This window comes from Nelumbo nucifera, chromosome 4, assembly GCF_055504915.1.
Source record: "Nelumbo nucifera cultivar China Antique chromosome 4, China Antique-T2T, whole genome shotgun sequence".
NCBI lineage: Eukaryota > Viridiplantae > Streptophyta > Magnoliopsida > Proteales > Nelumbonaceae > Nelumbo > Nelumbo nucifera.
In genome coordinates, this window is record NC_142652.1 from 48202558 (window position 1) to 48222412 (window position 19855).

A 19855-nucleotide genomic window follows, 5' to 3' on the forward strand; every position below is an offset into this window, starting at 1 on the left:
TATAGGTGAGATTTGATATTATCGTCATGGAGATATAAGCAAACTAAAGAAGGTTAATTTTATTGTTAGTGGTTCTTCTCTTACCATCCTAGGCACCAGTAGGTTTTACACCATGAGAATGAAGTGTTTACTTACTTATTTTTTTACTCCTAACAATAAAATTAACCTTCTTTAAGAGGGTTGCCTGGGATGGTAACTATAATTGGTGTCTCTCTTTTGTACCCCTGCTGGTAAAACTAACCTTGTATAGAGTTTTCATTTTTTTTTGGTACTCCTAACGATAAAAGTAACTTTCTTTGAAAGGGTTGCCTAGGATGGTAATAACTATAATTGGTGTCTCTCTTTCTTTTATACCCCTGTTGATAAAACTAACCTTTAGTATAGAGATTTTGGGATGGCAATGCCCATTAAAAATGTCTATTGTACTCTTGATGATAAAACTAGACTTCGTCAAGAGGGTTCCTGAAGATGGTGGTAATAACCATCAGTGATATTTCTCTTTCCTCTACCAATATTGATAAAATTGACCTTTAACAGGGATGTTGCCTAGGGTGGCAATGGTCATCAATAATACCTTTTATACTCCTATAATAAAATTAACATTATTTGTCAGGAGGGTTTCTTAAAATGGTAAAAATCATCAACAATGTTTCTCCTTTTCTTTTGTGCAAATGTTGATAAAGTGGACTTTCAGCAGGGGTTTTCCTGGGGTGGTTACGGTCATTAGAGATGCATTTTGTACTCTTAAAGGTTGTATTTGGTTGCAGTGCAAATTTATTTGCACTAGTACAAATGCATGGGAGTGCAAATGTGAAAAATACAAATTCTTGTTAAATTTTGTTTTGGATTTTACTTTATTCTGATTCATGACTTAATTTACTTCATTTGTACTGCTATCAAACAAAATAAGCTAAAATTTGAAACAAAAATAGATCAGAATTTACACTCAAATCATTTGCACTGTCATAGTTTTGCATCAGTGCGAATTTATTTACATTGCAACCAAACACAGCATAAGTATAAAATTATCTTTCATCACGAGGGCTTCTCGGGATGGTAATAACCATCAACGGTATCTCTCTTTGGTGTATGTCTAGGTGACAATGACCATTGCAGTATCTTTTGTATCTAAAGGCCAACCTTCAACAAGGAAAAAATATACTAATGGCCATCAATGGTCTCATTCTTGTACTATTAACAATAAAATTAGCATTCATAAGGAGGGCTCTTTGAGATGGTAATAATCATCAATAGGGGGGGCAGGGAAGTTGGTCAATGAAAAAGTTAGACCAAACTTTTCATGTTCTTTTACTAATTGAGTACTGGGGCTCACATGGAAAAGTTTTTGGCAACTTTCTTGGAAAAGTTTTGCCCATTTGGAAGGTGGTTAAGTTACTTATCCACGAAGGGAGGAAACTGGCAAATGTTCCTGTCAGAACAAAAGAATGATCTTTTAGGAAGTTTGTTCACTTTCCACATGGCAAAAGAATATGGGTAAATGTATTTACCTAGGTAACATTTTCATAGGTAACACTTATTTAAGTAAAGGCATTTACCTACCTAAGTAGCTCACCACGAAACAAAGGGGCCTAACACTTATCTTCATCAAGAGGGTTGCCCATGATAATAAATTTGACCTTCTCCAAGTGTAGTGCTTTTTCTTTTGTACTTTGGATGATAAATTTAACTTTTGTTAGGAGAGTTATTTGACATGGTAATAACTAATAACCATCAACAATGTTTTTCTATCTCATGTGTTCTTAACAATAAAGTTGACCTTTCTTAGAAGTAACAAGGCAGTGTGGGGTGGGCACCTCCCCATCCCCGTCTTGTAGCAAAAATCCCCTATCCTATACCCTACCCTACCATATCCCAAGTGGTCGGGTAGGGATTCAACCCCATCCTTGTCCTAGGGTTTTAGGAGTTTGGGGGAAATGGGATTATGGGAATCCTAAGTCACCTTATATACTCAAGGCTACTTTAGAAATTAATGTTAAGTATAGAGGCATTTTAGTAATCTACCACTAGGTTTGGGGTGGGTTTAGGGATTTATATGCAAACCCCATCCCCATTTATGATCAAGGAAAACCAACCCCATTCAAGGTTGGGCAGATTGGGCCCATAATTTTATGTGAAAAATTGCCATCCTTACGAGGATTGCCCAAGGTGACAATCCCAACATTCATTAATAGAACCTATCTTTTGTCCCACCAATAATAAAATTGATCTTCATTTTGTAGACCCTATTTTTCAGTCCAAATGGGCTGTCTATTTAGATTTGACATTTAGTTGTAAAACAATCTCTATCAAACAAGGGCATCTTTAGACACCCCTTTTTGGCTCCAATTCTTTATTAAATTTGTAAGACTTCAGGAGGAGCTACACAAGGTGGGGGTAGCTCTGCCCCAGGAATCACTGCAACAGATATACATTAACACACTATGAAGAGATGAAATATAGAAACTAATATGGTTGGGAGAACAAATAAGAGCTTGATGTGCCATCCAATCCGTAGCTTGATTTCCTTCCCTGAAAGTGTCAACGTATGTGACACTACAATCTAGGCAGTCAACCAACTTTGAGCAATCTTCTATAATGGTCTTCATTTTCCATCTTCCATGGAATGTTAACTTTGTTCTTCAAGCAGGAGATTACCAAGAGAGTCGCATTCAATACAGATGGGACGATTTTTGATGTTTAGAGCAATGTTATGGGCCTCCTAAGTGCCCATGCTTCACTTACATTTATGGGCCTCCTAAGCATCAAAGTTTATTTTAATGGTGCCAACTCTTGGTGCCTTCCATAGAATGGGCTTCAACATTGTTTTTAATGTTTTGATTTGTTGAACTCGCCCTTCCAGAAATAAAGTTAGTGAAAAAAGGATAAGGCTCTATCAATGATGGCTGAAAGGTGGAGGCACCGGTTGTGAAACAGATTTTCAATTCCTGTTTTCTCAAATCTGCCAAAGAATGAAGCAAGCTTTTTCCAGAGCCAAAAGTTCAACCGATATGGTCTTACTGTCTAAGTTTGACCACCACTCCTAAATCGACAAAACATTTTCCCTAGGCCCCGTAATGTTAAGAGTTTATAGTATTCCAAACTTGTTTGGAAAAAGAACAATTTTTTAAATATGTGATCCATATCCTCCATTTCATTACAAAAACAACTTCCATCAATGCATGGAAACACTCCTAGTTTAGAAGTAAGCAAATGTTTTAATTTTTTTTGTGGATCTTGAACCCCCAAATTTTATTAAGCATCATATTTGGGCCACCCACACCCCTGTGCATCACTATTGCTTCTTTATAAGCCGATTTTATAGTGAAAATTCCCTTTGAATCCAATCTCCATACCAGTATTGGGCAGGAATCATGTTGCAGATCTTATCCAATTATCTTTCTAGAAGTTGATATTTTTATCATTACCAACTAACCATTCCACATCCCTTTTGACTCACTTTAAGCATTTTATAATGAACATTTAGTTCGAAAGCAATTGTTTGACTAATTTGTTTGTCATACGGTTGTTCAAACAACCACATAGTTATATTATTACAAATGGATGTCAAAACTACATTCTAATGGAGATCTTAATATAAATATCCATGTGCATCAACTAAAAGGCTCCATTACAAAGCATAGAAACATATAGAATGCAAACTTAATAGGTTCATCTATGGATTAAAGTAAGCCTCTAGAAATTGGAACATCCATTTAATTCTACAATCAATGAGTTTGATTTTAGAAAAACAAAAGTACTAATGATCTTTATCAACAATCAATTTTTGTTTAGTCCCCTCAATAATCTGCTTTAAAATGGAGGAGATTCGGTTGGATCTAGATTTGGTTATCCAACATTCCTATCGGGAAGGTAATCACTTGACTAATGCCCTTGTTAACTTTGGTTGTGATAATAGAGCCCATACTTCTTCTTCTTCTTCTTTTGATTCCGGTGTTGATTTGGATGTGATAATGAGTTGAAATCTTATTATATAGATTTTCAGAGAGGTAAGGTCTTTATGTCCCCCTCGTAAGTTTGATTTCAATTAATAAAATTTATGTCGGTCTATCATGTTTGTAACTTTGTTTCCATTGATAAAAAGTACATTCCATTTACTTTGATGTAGAAAAGATCATGTTGAGACATACATGGGCAGTGATGCTATGAATTGTATAGAATGAGTATAGTTCAAGAATCATAACTTATGTGGGTAAAATCTCAGATCAATTAAATTTGCTGGAGACGTGTTTAGTTGGTCAATATGTTAATGTGGATTCAGATGAGGAAGAGGTTTTGAAGTGGGTATGTTAAGTTGAAAAGAGGAAGCAAATGAAGTGCTTTGGCGGGAGTTAAATAGAGTAGTTAGTCTGCCTAAACTAAGATAAGACAGATGGAATCCTCTTGTGGGAGTTATAAGAAATGTATAAGTAGGAGGCAGAAGTCTTCTCTGGATCAAGTATTTCGGATTCCTCTCCATGCGTGGTGCATGCAAATGTTTCATGCAGTAGGAAATGCATGTGGAAGATTTAGGAAAATAGATTCTAGTACTAAAGCTTGGAAAAACTTAGTTGCAGTAAGATTATTGGTAGAAGTGCAAGAAATACATTTGGTTCCATTGTTTATGGCTATGAAGATTGCTGAAGAGTGGTTTGATTTGAGATTAATGGAAGTGTTCCACTTAAATGGCTGGATATCGATTCAGTGTTGTTGGTTGCTGTTGGACATGGGGTTGAAAGTTGAAAAGACTAAAGCTGAAAGGGCAGGATCTAGAGGTTGAAGATGTGGCATTTTTTAAATTTTGATTAATTTGGGCATTGGATGGGCTATAGTAATTGGGAGACACATGGGGAGTGACCTTAATGTGGGTAAGTTGAGGATTCATAGGTCAATTGCAGAGAACCCAAAGTTTTAGATAATAAATGGTGAGTTTAAATGAAAAAGAGTCATGGTAAGTTTTAGATAATATTCCATGTAAATTTAAATGGATAGATTTAAGGGTAAATTTGATATTTAAAAATAATTGGATCACGTTAGCGTTTCCATGTAAAAAGCCAAGTGGTTTTTTTGTAGCTTTTTTTTTTTTTTTCAAAATCAGAGGGGAGGATTTTGCTAGGGTCAAAACCCAAGAGAGGTTTTTATAATTTACCCTTACATATAAGTTTAGCTAGCGGGGACCTATGGGATGCACGAGAAAACCCAATGTTTAATATGATGACAAAAGGGATTTAAAGGAAATATAAACTTTACATCATTTTCCCAAGAAAAAATAATGCAAAAAATAAACTACAAAAAAACAATGGGAGAAAAAACAATGAACTTGACACATGTATATGTTTCGAATTGCATCTTTATGGTATCTTTTAGGTTACTGTACTTCATCAAAAGAGCCACAATAGATGAGAACAAAGGTAAAAAAAGGAGGGAAAAAGTAAGAACTAAAAAGAACCCAAGTAGTTTATACCTTGGCAAATCACATGAACTAAGTTCTCCATGAAAGTGGTAACATAGCTGAGTTCGTTGTTTTACTGACAACACATATGCTACATTGGTCAGCTGCTTTCTCCAATATGCACAATCAGCAACAAACCTGTGAGAATAAATACATTCAGAAATTTAGACCAATAAATATGAAGGAAGAAACAATGGGAGATGACTTTTTTATGCAACATTATATGATTTGGATCTGAAAGAGGAAGGAGATTGGTCAAAACTACTTTTGCTCCTATTTAAGGCTGCAACTTGGGTGGGATCCAACTTGATAATCCACAATAGGAGTCAAGCGAAAATCTCTAGAATTATATGGTAATCACATACATATTTATATGGAAATAAAAAAACCAAGATTACCTATTTAAAAAAGACATTAATAAAATTAAAAAAAAATGTTTCTTATTTATATAGTTAACTATGAAATCTATTTAAACATTCTCCAACAACCATTTTATAATGCCATTATATACCTGTTGGGGTCTAACAACAACCACCCACAATATAAAATCACAAGGCATTTGAAATAACAATCATGAAAAATCTAATAGTAGTAAAAATGAAAAAATCCAAGCAAAGACAAATAAAACAAATACCACAAAAAACACAAAGATTTACGTGGTTCAACCTTACTGTCTACGTCCACAGGAGAGATGAAACCTGTTATTCACTATGAAAGAAAATTGAGAAGCATTACAAATATCTTGTGACTTGCAACTCAAACCAACCCTTAACCCTTGTACACCCGTTCTCCCTTTCTTCTCAACCCAAAGAACAAAAACAAAAGAAAAAACTCACTCTCACACCAAGAGCACTCTATATTTTTCTTTCACATATTCTCTCCAAAAAATCCTTAACCCTACATACAAAAGAAAGTTTTTATATGTAAAACCTCTTTAACCTAAAAAGGGACCACATCAACTGTTAGATTAAAATTAATCTTGCGGTTGTAAAATAAGACACAATTCCAATAATCTCCACCTTAGAGATATACTATTTGTGCCTCCACCTATTTGCAAATATCGCAAACACCTTGTAAAACATCACCAGCTAGCTACACATAACTTGGAATCATTTGGTCCTGACTCCACCTGATGCAAACAAAATGGCTAATGTACCTGTGTTACTGTACCCAAGCTAACAATCCTAGTTAACTTTAGAGAGGGACCTCGATCCTTCCTCCCTTCCAACAGGAATCTTCCACTCACCATCATTTATACTTTGGAAACTTGTAGCATTTGTCTCCACTCTATCCGCAAAAGAGATCCTCTGTGTTGCCACATTACCTTGCAAATTCTGTTTCTAACATCCTATCGAGGTCTTGGGAACCACTGTACTTCCAACCAAATGATACAAACCCTTGCATTTTCCTCCCCACATCAAGACCATACCACCATGTGTGATTTTCATGGCTCCACCTGCAACAAAAACCTTGCAATTCTTGGAGTCTAACTGGTTAAGTGATATTAGATTCTTGTGCATTTTTAGGACATAAGCGATACCACCCAAAGTGCAAACTGTTCCATCAAACATTTTGATTTCCATTGTCCCAATACTCGTGATGTTACACATAGATCTATCACCCAAGGAAACAATACTTGTCTTCTTCTCTAAGAATGTGTCAAAATATTCATTCTTAGAGAAAATATGCATAGAACATCTAGAATATAAAACCCACTCATTTGGACAAAAATTGCACATACCTTCGAAGACTGTGAAAATGTCTCCATCATCATCATATCCAATTGCCACACTTCTGGATTCATCCCCACTCTTTTTTCATGTAAGACAGTCTCACTTTATGTGACCAAATTCCTTGCATCTATAATATTGTACTTTGCCCTTTTCGTTGGCCTCGGATTTAGACCTGTTGCTCTTAGACCCCCTATCAGACGACCTTCATTTCCGATCCATTCCCAATGTAACCAACGCAGAGTCTTGCCTACCCTTATACTTGGGCTTCCTCCTAACCTCATTGGATAGAAGAGATGCAGTAACTTTTTCCATTTTCATTGTATCTTTCCCTTATAACAATGTTGCCACCAAGTTTTCATACGAATTAAGAATTTAGGTAAGAAGCAAAAGGGCCTTGTCTTCTTCCTCCACCTTGACATCAACTTTCTCTAGTTGATCCAAGATATTGTTGAACACATTTAGGTGTTCCAAGAGATTCTTACCTTCTTCCATCTTCAGCCCGTACAATTTCTGCTTTAGATATAGCTTTATAGTTGAGCTTTTTCCCAAATAAAGTTTCTCCAACTTATCCCACAATTCCAGTGCATAATCTTTCTCCATAACATTATTAGCCAAGAGCAATTGAATCGTACTAGCACACCTTGACTCGATGTCCTCCCAATCAACATCCTTCATGTCTTATGGCTTCCCATCCTTTTCCTTCAACACTCTAGCCAAGCCTTGTTGAACCGGGATATCCTTTACCCATCTTTGCCATAAGGTAAAACTGCCTTTGCCATCAAACCTCCCAATCTAGAACTGAGAATTTGTACCTTTTGTTGCCATTATCTCTCAAGATATTTTATAAACACCTTGTAAACACTAACCTAGGAGCTCTAATACCACGTTGTTGAGGCCTCACAACAACCACCCACAATATAAAATTACAAGGTATTTGAAATAGCAATCACGAGAAATCTAATAGTAGCAAAAATGATGAAATCCAAGCAAAGACAAATAAAAACAAGCACCACAAAGAACACAAAGACTTATGTGGTTTGGCTTTACTGCCTACGTCCACGGGAGAGATGAAACATATTATTAACTATGAAAGAAAACTGATAAGCATTACAAATATCTTGTGGATTGTAACTCAAACCAACCCTTAACCCTTGTACACCTGTTCTCCCTTTCTACTCAACTCGAAGAACAAAAACAAGAGAAAAAACCCACTCTCACACTATTCAACTTAATTCGTCTGACCAAAATATTGATGAAGAACGGACTAATAATAAATAGTTTGATAACCAAACCAGCTAGGGTTAAATGGCTGATTTTCAAAATTTTTAGTTTGAACCCAAGAACTAGATTCTCGGACTTAGGTGAATTGGATTCTCCTAGGATCGATCTAGTAATGTTTTGAACCAAATTTGGAATCTGAAATTGAAGTGAATTTACTTGATACATAATCCACAAATTGTAGCTCCTAGAGTGGTAGTTCACACCCAAAACTTAGACCAAAATTGACCTCCCAACTAAAGATGACACAGTTAATGTTGGAGGTCAATCTTTCAACTGAATTTGTTCTCCAACTACTTGAGATTTATGCAGCTGTGAGAGCCACTTCAAATCTGATGTTTTTTCTTCAAAACACAACAAAAAATATTGAAGGAACAAAGTCCTTCTTGGATGGTTCGAATAAGGGTTTATAGGAAACAAGAGAGAAGAGAAAGAATGCAAGAGACTAGCTAGACAAGAGTAGTTCAAACTCTCCCTCTTGTTTCTTTAAATAAACCCTCTTAATGTAATTAGGACTTATCCAAATCATATTTGGGTAGGTCTCTAATTACATTAGGTAATATGGAGATCCAAGCCCATATCTATACCCATATTCAATCCAAATCACATGACAATTTAAGTTGTCATGTGACTAGTCCAACTAGTTTTATTAGTTAATTGGTTAAAGTCTATTACTTTAAGTGGTTCACTTAAAGTAACTGTTCCAAGCCTTATTAGGCCTTAATAATATATGGTGTGGGACCCACAAATGTATCATATCAGTCCATATGAGTTCATCCCATGTTTGAAAACACATAGATAGAATTCACTAACTAAAGGCAATGAACCCCTAAGCCAATCAAATTGGGCTTAGTCTAGGCCTAACACTTAAGTCTAAGTGACATTGGTTTCAACTATCTTATGATCTTATGAAACCTAAGGATTATAGATTGATATAGGATAAAGTTCATCAGGTTTCAACCTTATAATGGTTTTTTGCTCTTAATCTCTCAGCCCTAAATGATCAAAACATTGCTTATAGGGAATGACCTCATCCCTAACTGTTAAATACAATGTCACACCTTCTTCTTAGATAGATTTTGAGATTAAAACCTTTTGCAAATATTTTTCATAAAATAATATATCATAAATATAAATACATTTTACAAAGAGATTTTAGAAAATATTTGAAATCCACTACTAACAATTTTCCATTAGAGATAGTGTAAACATTGATCTTTTCTTTGTTTAGCGAAGGGGTTGATCTTATCACAATGGTCACCCACTTAGGTAACATTATAAATTGCTTCAACATACCCATATGTTTGACCCTAAGAGGATTTTTATTGATTGGCATATCAAAAGTAGCTCAATCCAAGACCTAGTGCAATATTATTATCACGTCCGGGGTTAAGTGCAACTTTCCAACTTTGTCTATTCATCTTCAAGGTCTATGGCATAATTAAAAATTGGTCCATGCTCAATTTTTCTTATAAACACCCACTAACTGTACTTAGGGTCTAACCCCAACAATTAAAATAAGCTACTACACCATTTCGATAGTACATTAGTGCTGACCTTGTCAGAATAAACTCTCTAAATTTATCCAATGGCTGAAAACCTTTTCAAACTAACATAAATCTTATAGATGTCTAGTTAAGGGGTAATTCACAGAAACATACTAATATGAACATAAAACAATAATGTACTAATTTTATTAATACATAAAACTCAATGTATATCAATATGATTGGAGCTAACAACATACATTGTCCAATAGTTGAAATTGGCATCTTTAATCTCTTTAAATGGTAAACCCATAACCTTAACCTACAATCTACTCTAACCAAAAAAGTATGATTTGTTAAGTTTCCTTACATAAAAATACAACAAAATCATTTTGGAATAAAGGGTGATTGACACTTGAGAGACACAAAACACTATATTTTTATCTTTCTTTTAATTAAAATTCTTTCACCTTAACTCTCACTATTGGTTACAACTACACACCATAAGAGGTTGATAATTTCTAAAGTTCTTTAAGTTCCCTACAAAAAACAACAAAATCATTTTGGAATAAAGGGTGATTGATTCATTGACACTTGAGAGAACCAAAACACTTAATAGGTTGATAGTTCCTGAAATTGATTTAAGTTTCCTCATTATTAGTTACAATTACACACCACGACAGGTTGATATCAAGTATAAATAGAAGAATCTCAATCACAATTTCATGTGATGAGGGAAACATTAATCACAATTTCACATTGATTTAAGAAGCAAAAATAAGGAAAAAAACATGGGAAAATATTTGGTTTACAATGAAGAGAGAGACCCATTGGTTATGTAATGAAAGGCTTTAAATCTACTTGCACCACAAAAGAAGTACAAAATATTGCAATAAAATGAACAACTCTTTCATAGAATAAGAATATACAATGATAGTATCAATAAAGTAACTAAGTGAATGAGAAAGTATCAATAACCCAACTAAGCAAATGAGATAAAGAGAGACATGTTGGTTATCCAATGAAGGCTTCAAGTTTACTTTCACCATAAAAGCATGGTGATTAGGGTGGATTCGAGTTGAGCCGAGCCAAATAGTATGAGGCTCAAGCTCGGCTCAAGACTATTCTACAAGGCTCGAGCTCGGCTCAAGTAAAAAATTCATAAGATCGAGCTCGATTTTGAGAAAAAAAAATATTTTATAAAAATAAAAAATTATTTTTTATTTGATATTTAAAAAAAATAAGAATTATAATAATTATAATATTTTTATTATATATATTATTTTTTATGATTTTATTATATATATTAAATAATTATTTTCCATAATTATAATAATTCTACAAGGCTCGAGCTCGGCTTGTTTTATAGTCGAGCCAATGAATTGGACTCGAGCTCGGTTAAAACCGAGTCGGGCCAAACTTTTTGCGAGCTGAGCTCGAGCAGCTCGTGAAAAGCTCGACTGGTTGCCACCCCTAATGGTGATTATGAATTTTCTCAAATATAAAATCCACTTAATAGAGGCACCACTAATTGTTGTCTAAAAGAAAGGACAAAAAAGAAAAAGAGAGAAATTTTACCTAATAATAGAAATTAACTAGAAGATTAACATGTATGGCCCCTATGGTCAAGAAATTTTGATCAATCTACAAAATTTGTAAACTAAAATTCAATAGAAAAATTATTTAAGGCCATGTTTGGTTCGCAGCTCTGGGCCTCATTCTTTTAATTCTTGCTCTTCCTAAGCAAGAATGGTTAAAAATGAATAAGATTAGAGTGTTTGATTACAAAATTCTTGCCATAAGCCTCATTCTTTTTAGAATGAGAAATCAGCCTATAACATAAAACTTGAGGTAGCCAGTAGCATGAAAAATAATCATGTCTGATCTTGTTCATTTTCATTCATTAGAGAAACTCTATGCCGGTGGTCGTAAATTGCCGGCCTAGGTCTACAAAATTTTTGCCATAGATGTTTAATGGTGGACTGTCATGGAAACTTATGCCGATGGACACTGAACTGAACATTGGCCATCCACCGATAAACATTTATACTGACAGTTTTGGAGACCTAGGCTGACAATTAATGACCACTGACATTGAGTTTTTTTTTGTAGAATGAAAATGAGCATCATAGGACATAGGGCACTTGTCATTCTTAAAAAGAATCATTTTTAGGAAAAAAGTGTTTGATTCATAACAATATTTTCTGATTCTGTTCATTTTAACCCATTCTTGTTGAGTTTAGAATTTTATCTTAGATAAGAATGAGAAAGAACGAGAATTGAAACAAACATGGCCTAAATTTCCAAAAAGAAGAAGAAGAAAATCACTGTCTATATGGAGAGCCCACTAACCTTCGCATTCTTGAATAGCATATGTAGTTAATCCGTACTAACAATAGAAAAGGAAGGCTGAAGAAAACATCAAACCCAGATTCTTTCTTAAAGAAAGCAAAAAAAAAAAAAGACAATGTCAAGAATTTTGCAACTAAGCACAACCCTCAACTCTACAACTCTTAATCTTCAACTTCCATCACTGAATCACAACCAAGAAAAAAATGGACCTACAAACCCATTATATTAAGCAAACCAAATACCAAAATAAGAAACTAATAACAAACAAATATGTAATAAATCAAAACCCCCAATATCAACAAAACAATATTTGAAAACAAAACATTTGTTTTGTTCAAGAAGAAAATACACACCTCATAAACCCTATGCAAAAAGGATTAAATTATTTAGCATGGCAAAGCTTGCAAACAAGGGAAAATAAGACCTACACAAATGTCCTAGCTTAATCCCTAGAAATCCACCCAGGATTTATTACTAATCAAATGAGAATTGAGAAACCTTGATCAATTCAACATTATTCCAAACAAAATATTTAACCTTTTTAAACCAAAAAAGTAGTAAATTCAAAGAATAAGGTAGGAAATTAACCTTTACAGCCTTAATAATGAACTAATCATCCTAAGTAGGATAAAAGAAAGCTTCCACTCTTCCCTAGCAAAGATGGCTGACTCTCTTCATACATCAATTCTGCAAATGGCAAGCATATGCAATCTGCAGGATGTACATAGAAGTATAGAACAACTCCCTTAAATGTCTAAAAGAAACAGAAATTTAACATAGGCAAGACCTCAAAACTTGAGACCAGAATTACATTCATTCACATCCAATTAGAAAACAAATCGGAGGTCAGGTTTTCTATTTCAAGAGAAGCAATACCTAAATACTAAAAGACAATAGTCCATCCATCTGAACTCCAAGCATTAAATGCCCTACAATATCTTGCACCAGAAAATTTATTTTTCCCAAAAAAATTAATAAAACAGTTATATGTTAAAAATACATAATTCAAGATTTAATTTTCACAAAAAGTTTAATAAAAAACAAAAATTGTAAAAAATAATTTATTTTATCAACCTTAAATGATTTATATATTTTAATTTACAATTATATGTAAAATAAAACAGTTATATGTTAAAAATGAAAACATGTTTATTATTTGAATATAGTTTTTATTTATATAAAAATACTAAACATGTAAAATTTTCCAAAAATTGAAAATTGTAGTTATAAAAGTTGAAATAGAGTGATAATTATTGTATGGCGTGGGCATGGTTTAGAGTCTGAGAATTGCTGATGTTTCTCTTCAAATAATCTATTAAAGTGTGCATTTATCATATGTTTATACATTTTTCATAGATAATTCAACTTTAGATTTAATGCTATTAATGTATTTATATAATTTATATGCATTTCCTTAGTGTATCCAAGCATTTATATACATCTTTTGTCCTTTTTGTTTTTTTTTTTTTGCATTGAATCATTCGCCTTTGTGCCCCCACAGGGACTGTATATAATTTTGGCACAGTACAAAACTTTATTCATACATATCAAATAACTTTTCTCCAAATAGTGGTGGGAGCAATTAGTGGGGCTCGAAATCGCATCTATTTTAGGACCACCCAATTTAAACCAGCTCAGTCTATATTCTAAACCACTCAATTAATTATATATCTTTTGTCTATATCCATGTATTTCCAAAACATATCTATATCTATATTTTTATTTTAACAGTACTCACATGAAATATCAAATACCAGATAGATACCAATACAAGGTGTAAAGATCCAAACCCATCTTTAATATTCATTTCCCAAGGCTGAAGGGTCTAGAGAATTGAGACCAACCAATTCAACCCTTGTTGACCAGGGTCCAGGACACACGGACTGGGTCCCAGTCTTTCTGGTGGTTGCAAAACCACTGTAACGGTGAATTTCCTACTGAACTGTTTGGGAAATTCCTAGTTCAAATCATCCTTTCTCCTGATCCGTACTAGAAGGAATCCATTGCAGCCAATCAAGACATCCGTTATTTACTGCTGTATTTACTAGAAAACTCTCATCATTGCCCAACTGACCTCTCAATCTGTCGGTCACAGAGGATCTCAACTGGGAAGTTGCCAGCTATGCATGCCTGGTTAAGCCAGTTGGGACTTAGGATTGCCACGTTAGCTTCCTTTCTGTTATCATCTTCTCGTGCGCTGCAGGCTGTACTCCTGGGATTGCACTTTTCAGCGTGCATTGGGAACATCTCCTGCATCTCTCATGGGGAGATGTTCCCAAGACACGGTTGGAATGTGCTGACGTGCTCTGTGGGCGCGCGTGAATCTGAACTCTAAGCCTGTGAGGGTTTGAACCTATATAACATTCTTCATCTTCTCAAGTTAATGATAAAATTATCCTTCAAAAGAAGATACTGTTTATTGTTTTTTATCTTGAGATTGAGACTGAATCGGTTAAATTGTTTGAGATTCTAGATTAATGAAGTCATTGCCTTTGAACTTTAGATTTGGAATACATTCTTATGGTTTTTTTTTGTTTTCATTTATTGTTTTCCTCTATCATATTTCATGTTTTTTCTCTCTTTATCTTTGGAGATAAACCAGTTCGGTCTCTAGGTAGAAGACAATGAACAGTATCTTTTTTGAATGGTAGTTTTGACATTTTCAAGAGATAACTGACGATCGATTAACAGGACCAGTTTGACACTTTTTGAAAGTTTAGGTACTACAATGACATATTTGAAAGTTCGGGTACTAACCTTGTCCTTCCATTTAGGGAGAACTGAGAATTAACCAAATCGGGATTCAATCTTGACAAAATTTGTCCTGTCCTCACAACACTTATAGCTATGCATTGGAAACATCTTTGCATGGATGGCAAAATTTGTTTCAAATACACAGCTGTAAGTGTTGCGAGGACAATTTTTGTTAGGACTGAATCCGATCTTGAATCAACCACTTCCATCGTTGGAAATTGGATTTCCAATTAATAACATCTCCCATCCTCACAAAATTGGTCCTCACACCCATCTCACACCAGTTGTTTATGGAGAACATCTCCTATGAATAAAAACATACAAGTGTAGAAATGTTCTTGATGTACAGCTGTAAGGACTGTGAGGTAAGTGTAAAGACCAATTTTGTGTGAAAATCCCAATTCTTCCCATAGACCTTATCGGTATTGTTCACGAGCCCGGATGACTTATCGGAGAGCCCCGATCCGGCGTCCCATTCGTCTTTTTTTTAAGCTTAACCAACTTAGTTGAATGTTCAGCTAAGCCCTCCCAAATGGGTTTTTCTATAATAGAAAATTTATAGAATAAGATTGATAGGTTGGTCAAGGACTCAAAGGTTAATTTTATCATTAGTTAATACTAATGGTGCTTGTGAACCACTTCTATCATGATCACTAAAACAGATAAAATATGTCTTACAGGGGGTTTCTGTCTTTTGGAAGTATGGAAAAGTGAGGATAAATTTAAGAGATTCCTAGAAAAATGAGTTGGGAATTTTACATAAACCCTTTAAAAAATTCTGGGTTTTAAGTGTACTTGTGGCCCAAACTCACTAAATAAATCCATCCTATCCCCACTGTTTCCTACCCACCATACACTCCTTCCCCTGGATTAAATGCTTCAATAGGAAAAAAAAAAGAAAAAAACACAAAATTTCAAAATTACCCTTTATCTCAAAAATCACAAAAATACAATGTTTTACAATTGAACACATATACTCTTTGAGGGAGAGGGAGAGGGAGAGGGAGAGAGAGAGAGAGAGGAAGATTCAACATAGTCTAGGTAATGCTCTATTGTGAGCAGGGGCATTGATGACTTTATTTTTCACAATCTTTGTCATCTGACCTTTCATCTCTCTACACACCTTTTCCAATTCAACCACCCTCCATTGCATCCTCTGTAAATTCATCTTCATATCTTCCTTCTCTTCGGAAAACCCTGAAAACTTTTCGGTATCCGATTCGTTGTACAAAACCAACTGCGTCTCACTTGGGCTCGGACTGTCCGGGACAACATCATTGCTCTGCTGTACCTTGGATTGCTGAGAGACGAGCGCTTGCACAGCAACCCTCGGAGGAATTCTAGGGTTCTTCGCTAGGTCTTTACAGGCTTCCAGCGTTAGCTTCTCGTATTTCAGACATCTACATAGCCTTGACCGTTCCTCAAAAGAAAGTGTGGGATGTGACTGCACAGATTACCCCTTATTACAGTTATAATCAGGATTTGATTCACTTAATTAAATAACCAAATTGGGATTAATTGAATTGAATTTCAAAATTTCGATACGATACTTTGGATACCTTAAATAAGGGGTGTTTCATGCTACTAAGAAAGCTAAAAAAAAGTTATAAAAGTGTTGACACTTTTCCATGCTACTAAGAAAATACACGAGACCCACACCTCTGAGTGGGGCCTCCTAATCTGTTACCCACTAGTTGTTCTCACATCTATACCCATGAACCATCTCCCTATAAATGAAAAGTGAGATATTCCCAATACCTAACTGTTATGTTAGGTGGGTAGGGATGTGGGGATAACTAGTGGGTGGCAGATGCAAACCCCTAATGGGACCTATGAAAATATGAATTTATCACAAACATGAAATATTATCATTGATTGCACAGCCAGCTGAAGAGCCATCACATTCAGCTAAACCAAATTATCTTCAATGGACCTTTTTTTTTTTTTTATCTTGGGAAAGCCAAAAGCCACTCAAAAAATTGTCCGGTGAAAAAAAGCTTGAAATGGGCTTTTTAGTTTTTACATCAGAAAAGCCTATTCGAAAAAAGCAGGGAAAAAACAAAAACTTAATCTAACTTCTATTTTGAACAGAAAAAGCTGGTTGGTGATGAGACAAACACCAAAACAGTGATTTTTCATAAAGCCCGTTTCAAAACTCAGAAGTGTCTTTTTTAGAAGCTGTTTATGTCAAAATGAAGTCCGAATGCAGCCTTAGAAGTGTAGGGGGTAATTTTGGAATAATGAATTTACTATAACTGAATTGTAGCATCAAGGAAACGGAATTTAACCACCACCAACCAATTATATATAGTCATTACATACCAGCATTAAATTACACAAATTCTAAAATGGGCTAAAAAATTAGAGAAGAATAGAAAAAATAAGTCATTTACCGCAAGAAATCAAGAGGAAATTGAATATAAAAAAAAAGTAGAAGTAAAAACAGTTTTTGTGGACAGAAGAAGAAAAAAAAAACTTACTTGAGTGAAGAATTGAGGAAGATTTAATAAAAAATAGGGGAAAGTCCTTGAGAACTAGAAAATTCTCAATTGTGATATTTACCTCAAGATAGATGTCAATAGCTCTGTATACACCATCAAAGCAATCTCTAGCAGAGTCAGGCAAGCTCTCTGCAACTGCAAGAAACTTTGAAATCTTGAGATTCTGATCAGGAGAGATCTCTCCCATGTATTTATCAATCAATCTCCCAACCTTTTTTAATTTCTGTGTCGTCAATCCGTCATCGTTAACAAACACCCTGACCAATCTTAAGACCAGATTCACATCGTAAACACCCCCATCATGTCCACAAATGAGCAAATCATCTAATGTTGCCTGATCAAGCATCCCACCAATCAGTCTCTCCAACCTAGCTCTGTATTCTCTGCTCAGACCCAAACCAGAAACCACTCTCAGTACTGAAAACAGCCCTCTGCAAGAAAAAGCGGTTTTTCCCATCAAAACTACTCCATGTACTGCTGTATCTGCAAGTCCACCACAGTCAAACTTGGACCAAATACCACCTTTTCTCTGAACAGAAGCTTTGAGGTAGTGGAGGAGGAATTTGGTGAGGATTAGGCTGTTGTTCTCCGTTCCATAAGCACCCATCGTCTTGACGACCTTTTCAATGATCTTGGGGGGTAAAATGGTCAAATCATCGAACCACCATGCCTTACCTGCAGAAGAACATGGCTTCATGGATTCTGGTGTGGTCTTGGCAGATGAAGAGAATCTAAACCCAGATGTTGTTTCAGGAGATGAGGAAGAAGAAGGGGAAGAAGCATTGAGTATTGTGTCTGAATTCTGGGCAATCTTTGCCAGAAGTGAACAGACGAGCTTTTGAAGAAGACCAGATGAATCGGCAGCCAAGAAGAATGATTCACAGCTCTTGAGACAGATCAATATATCATTCCAAGACCAGTAGAACATCCCTTCAAGAAAGGTTTCTGTCTGTTGCAGGAGATTGCAGCTTGAGACCTTCTCTGTCATCTCAAGAAAGGCTGCAGAGCAATAGAGGAGGGAGACATTTGATGGCGTTATAGGGATTCTGCCTTCGTTATAGCAGAATCTTGAAACCAGCTCAAACCCATCTGGGCCTCCCGGGAAATCATCGATTTCAATTCCTGAGTTTCTGATCTGGGTTTTTCTCTTCTCTTGCTTTATTATCTTCCTCAATCTCCCCGAGAATGTTGAGATAGTCTTCTGCAAATATAATGAAAGAAGAAGAAAGCATTTAAAATTACTACCAATGAAGGAAAAACAAAGCAAATAATAGCAGAGGTTGGAAAGAAACAACTAACAAGACTGTTAATGGAAGCTCAGATTACCTCATTTAGAAGGAATGTGTGTTGCCCATTTACAAGGATTCTCAGATCGCAGAGCTCATGCATTGCTGATTCAAATTCAACTCACCTGAAAAATCACTGTGTGTACAACAGAGAGAGAGAGAGAGAGAGAAGATGCTGAAGAAATATGAAACTAATTTTGCAATCTGGTCTCTAAAATCAAGTGAGGGTACATGATGCTCCCAAGCAGCATCATAGGCAATGCATTTCACATCTTTAGAACCTACAAGTGGTCCATCTGACTCACACCCATCAAGAGTTCAGCCATGGTCAACCCAAATCTAGACCATAATGGACTATAATCCTTCATGCTCCTTAGCAATACAACTGTTTTGGTGGCAAAAAAAAACTTTTTACTATTTTATACACTACCTGACACACACGATAGCCTCTGAAAGTCAAGGAGCGTGCTTTCTTACTGTTTTGGAATTCTTTTGTCAATTTGCAAAACTGGATTCCTTGCTTGAGTTTGGACTTGCATGGACAAAAAGTCTTGCTAGCAGTAGAGAACCTTTTTTGTGAAAGGAGAGGCAAATAGGCCACCACAGACCACACAACAACAAAACCCATTTATTATTTTTGTTTGTTTATTAAACTATGCATAAATAAGTACAGAGGAAGAATATAACCTCTCCCACTCCTAATAACCCCTTGTTAAAAGGAAAAATGAAAAAAAAAAGAAGGCAGAGTTTGTTTTACATGGGTCTTACCTTTGCAAATTTTATCTTTTATTTGCTTGAGGCCAAACGGTTTCTGCTTGCAGCTGTTACTTTAAACCTACCTCATCAGTAGGAATTTTCCACCAGGTATAGAGTTGACATGGTGGGCAGCATCAAAGGTACCCTTTTGGTTTGACAGAAAATAAGAGAGAAACAAGAGTTGAGTGAAAGTTCTGAAGGAATTTTACAAATTTCCTTAACAACTTACCATCAAGTTTCTGTTTCTCTGTTATTTTGT

At 35.2% G+C, this 19855-nt stretch overlaps 1 protein-coding gene across 1 annotated transcript; it reads right to left on the reverse strand.

Annotated features, from left to right (window-relative positions):
• Window positions 1-15965: 15965 nt before the first annotated feature.
• On the reverse strand, window positions 15966-19064 carry LOC104611792 (BTB/POZ domain-containing protein At3g19850-like). The gene is made up of 3 exons (XM_010279006.3): window positions 18881-19064; window positions 17616-18755; window positions 15966-16497 (listed from the first exon to the last, which is right to left on the reverse strand). The coding sequence occupies exons 1-3, from the start codon at window positions 18941-18943 to the stop codon at window positions 16081-16083; spliced, it is 1620 nt and encodes a 539-aa protein (XP_010277308.1). The 5' UTR covers window positions 18944-19064; the 3' UTR covers window positions 15966-16080.
• Window positions 19065-19855: the final 791 nt, after the last annotated feature.

What these genes read in the sequence shown, in the direction of transcription:
- LOC104611792 (XM_010279006.3), bottom strand. Translation starts at nt 18,943, where the DNA reads ATGCATGAGCTCTGCGATCTGAGAATCCTTGTAAATGGGCAACACACA. An exon ending in ACACATTCCTTCTAAATGAG is followed by an intron (nt 18,756 to 18,880) that starts GTAATCTGAGCT and finishes TTATATTTGCAG; the next exon opens with AAGACTATCTCAACATTCTC. An exon ending in CTATTGACATCTATCTTGAG is followed by an intron (nt 16,498 to 17,615) that starts GTAAATATCACA and finishes TAATCTGTGCAG; the next exon opens with TCACATCCCACACTTTCTTT.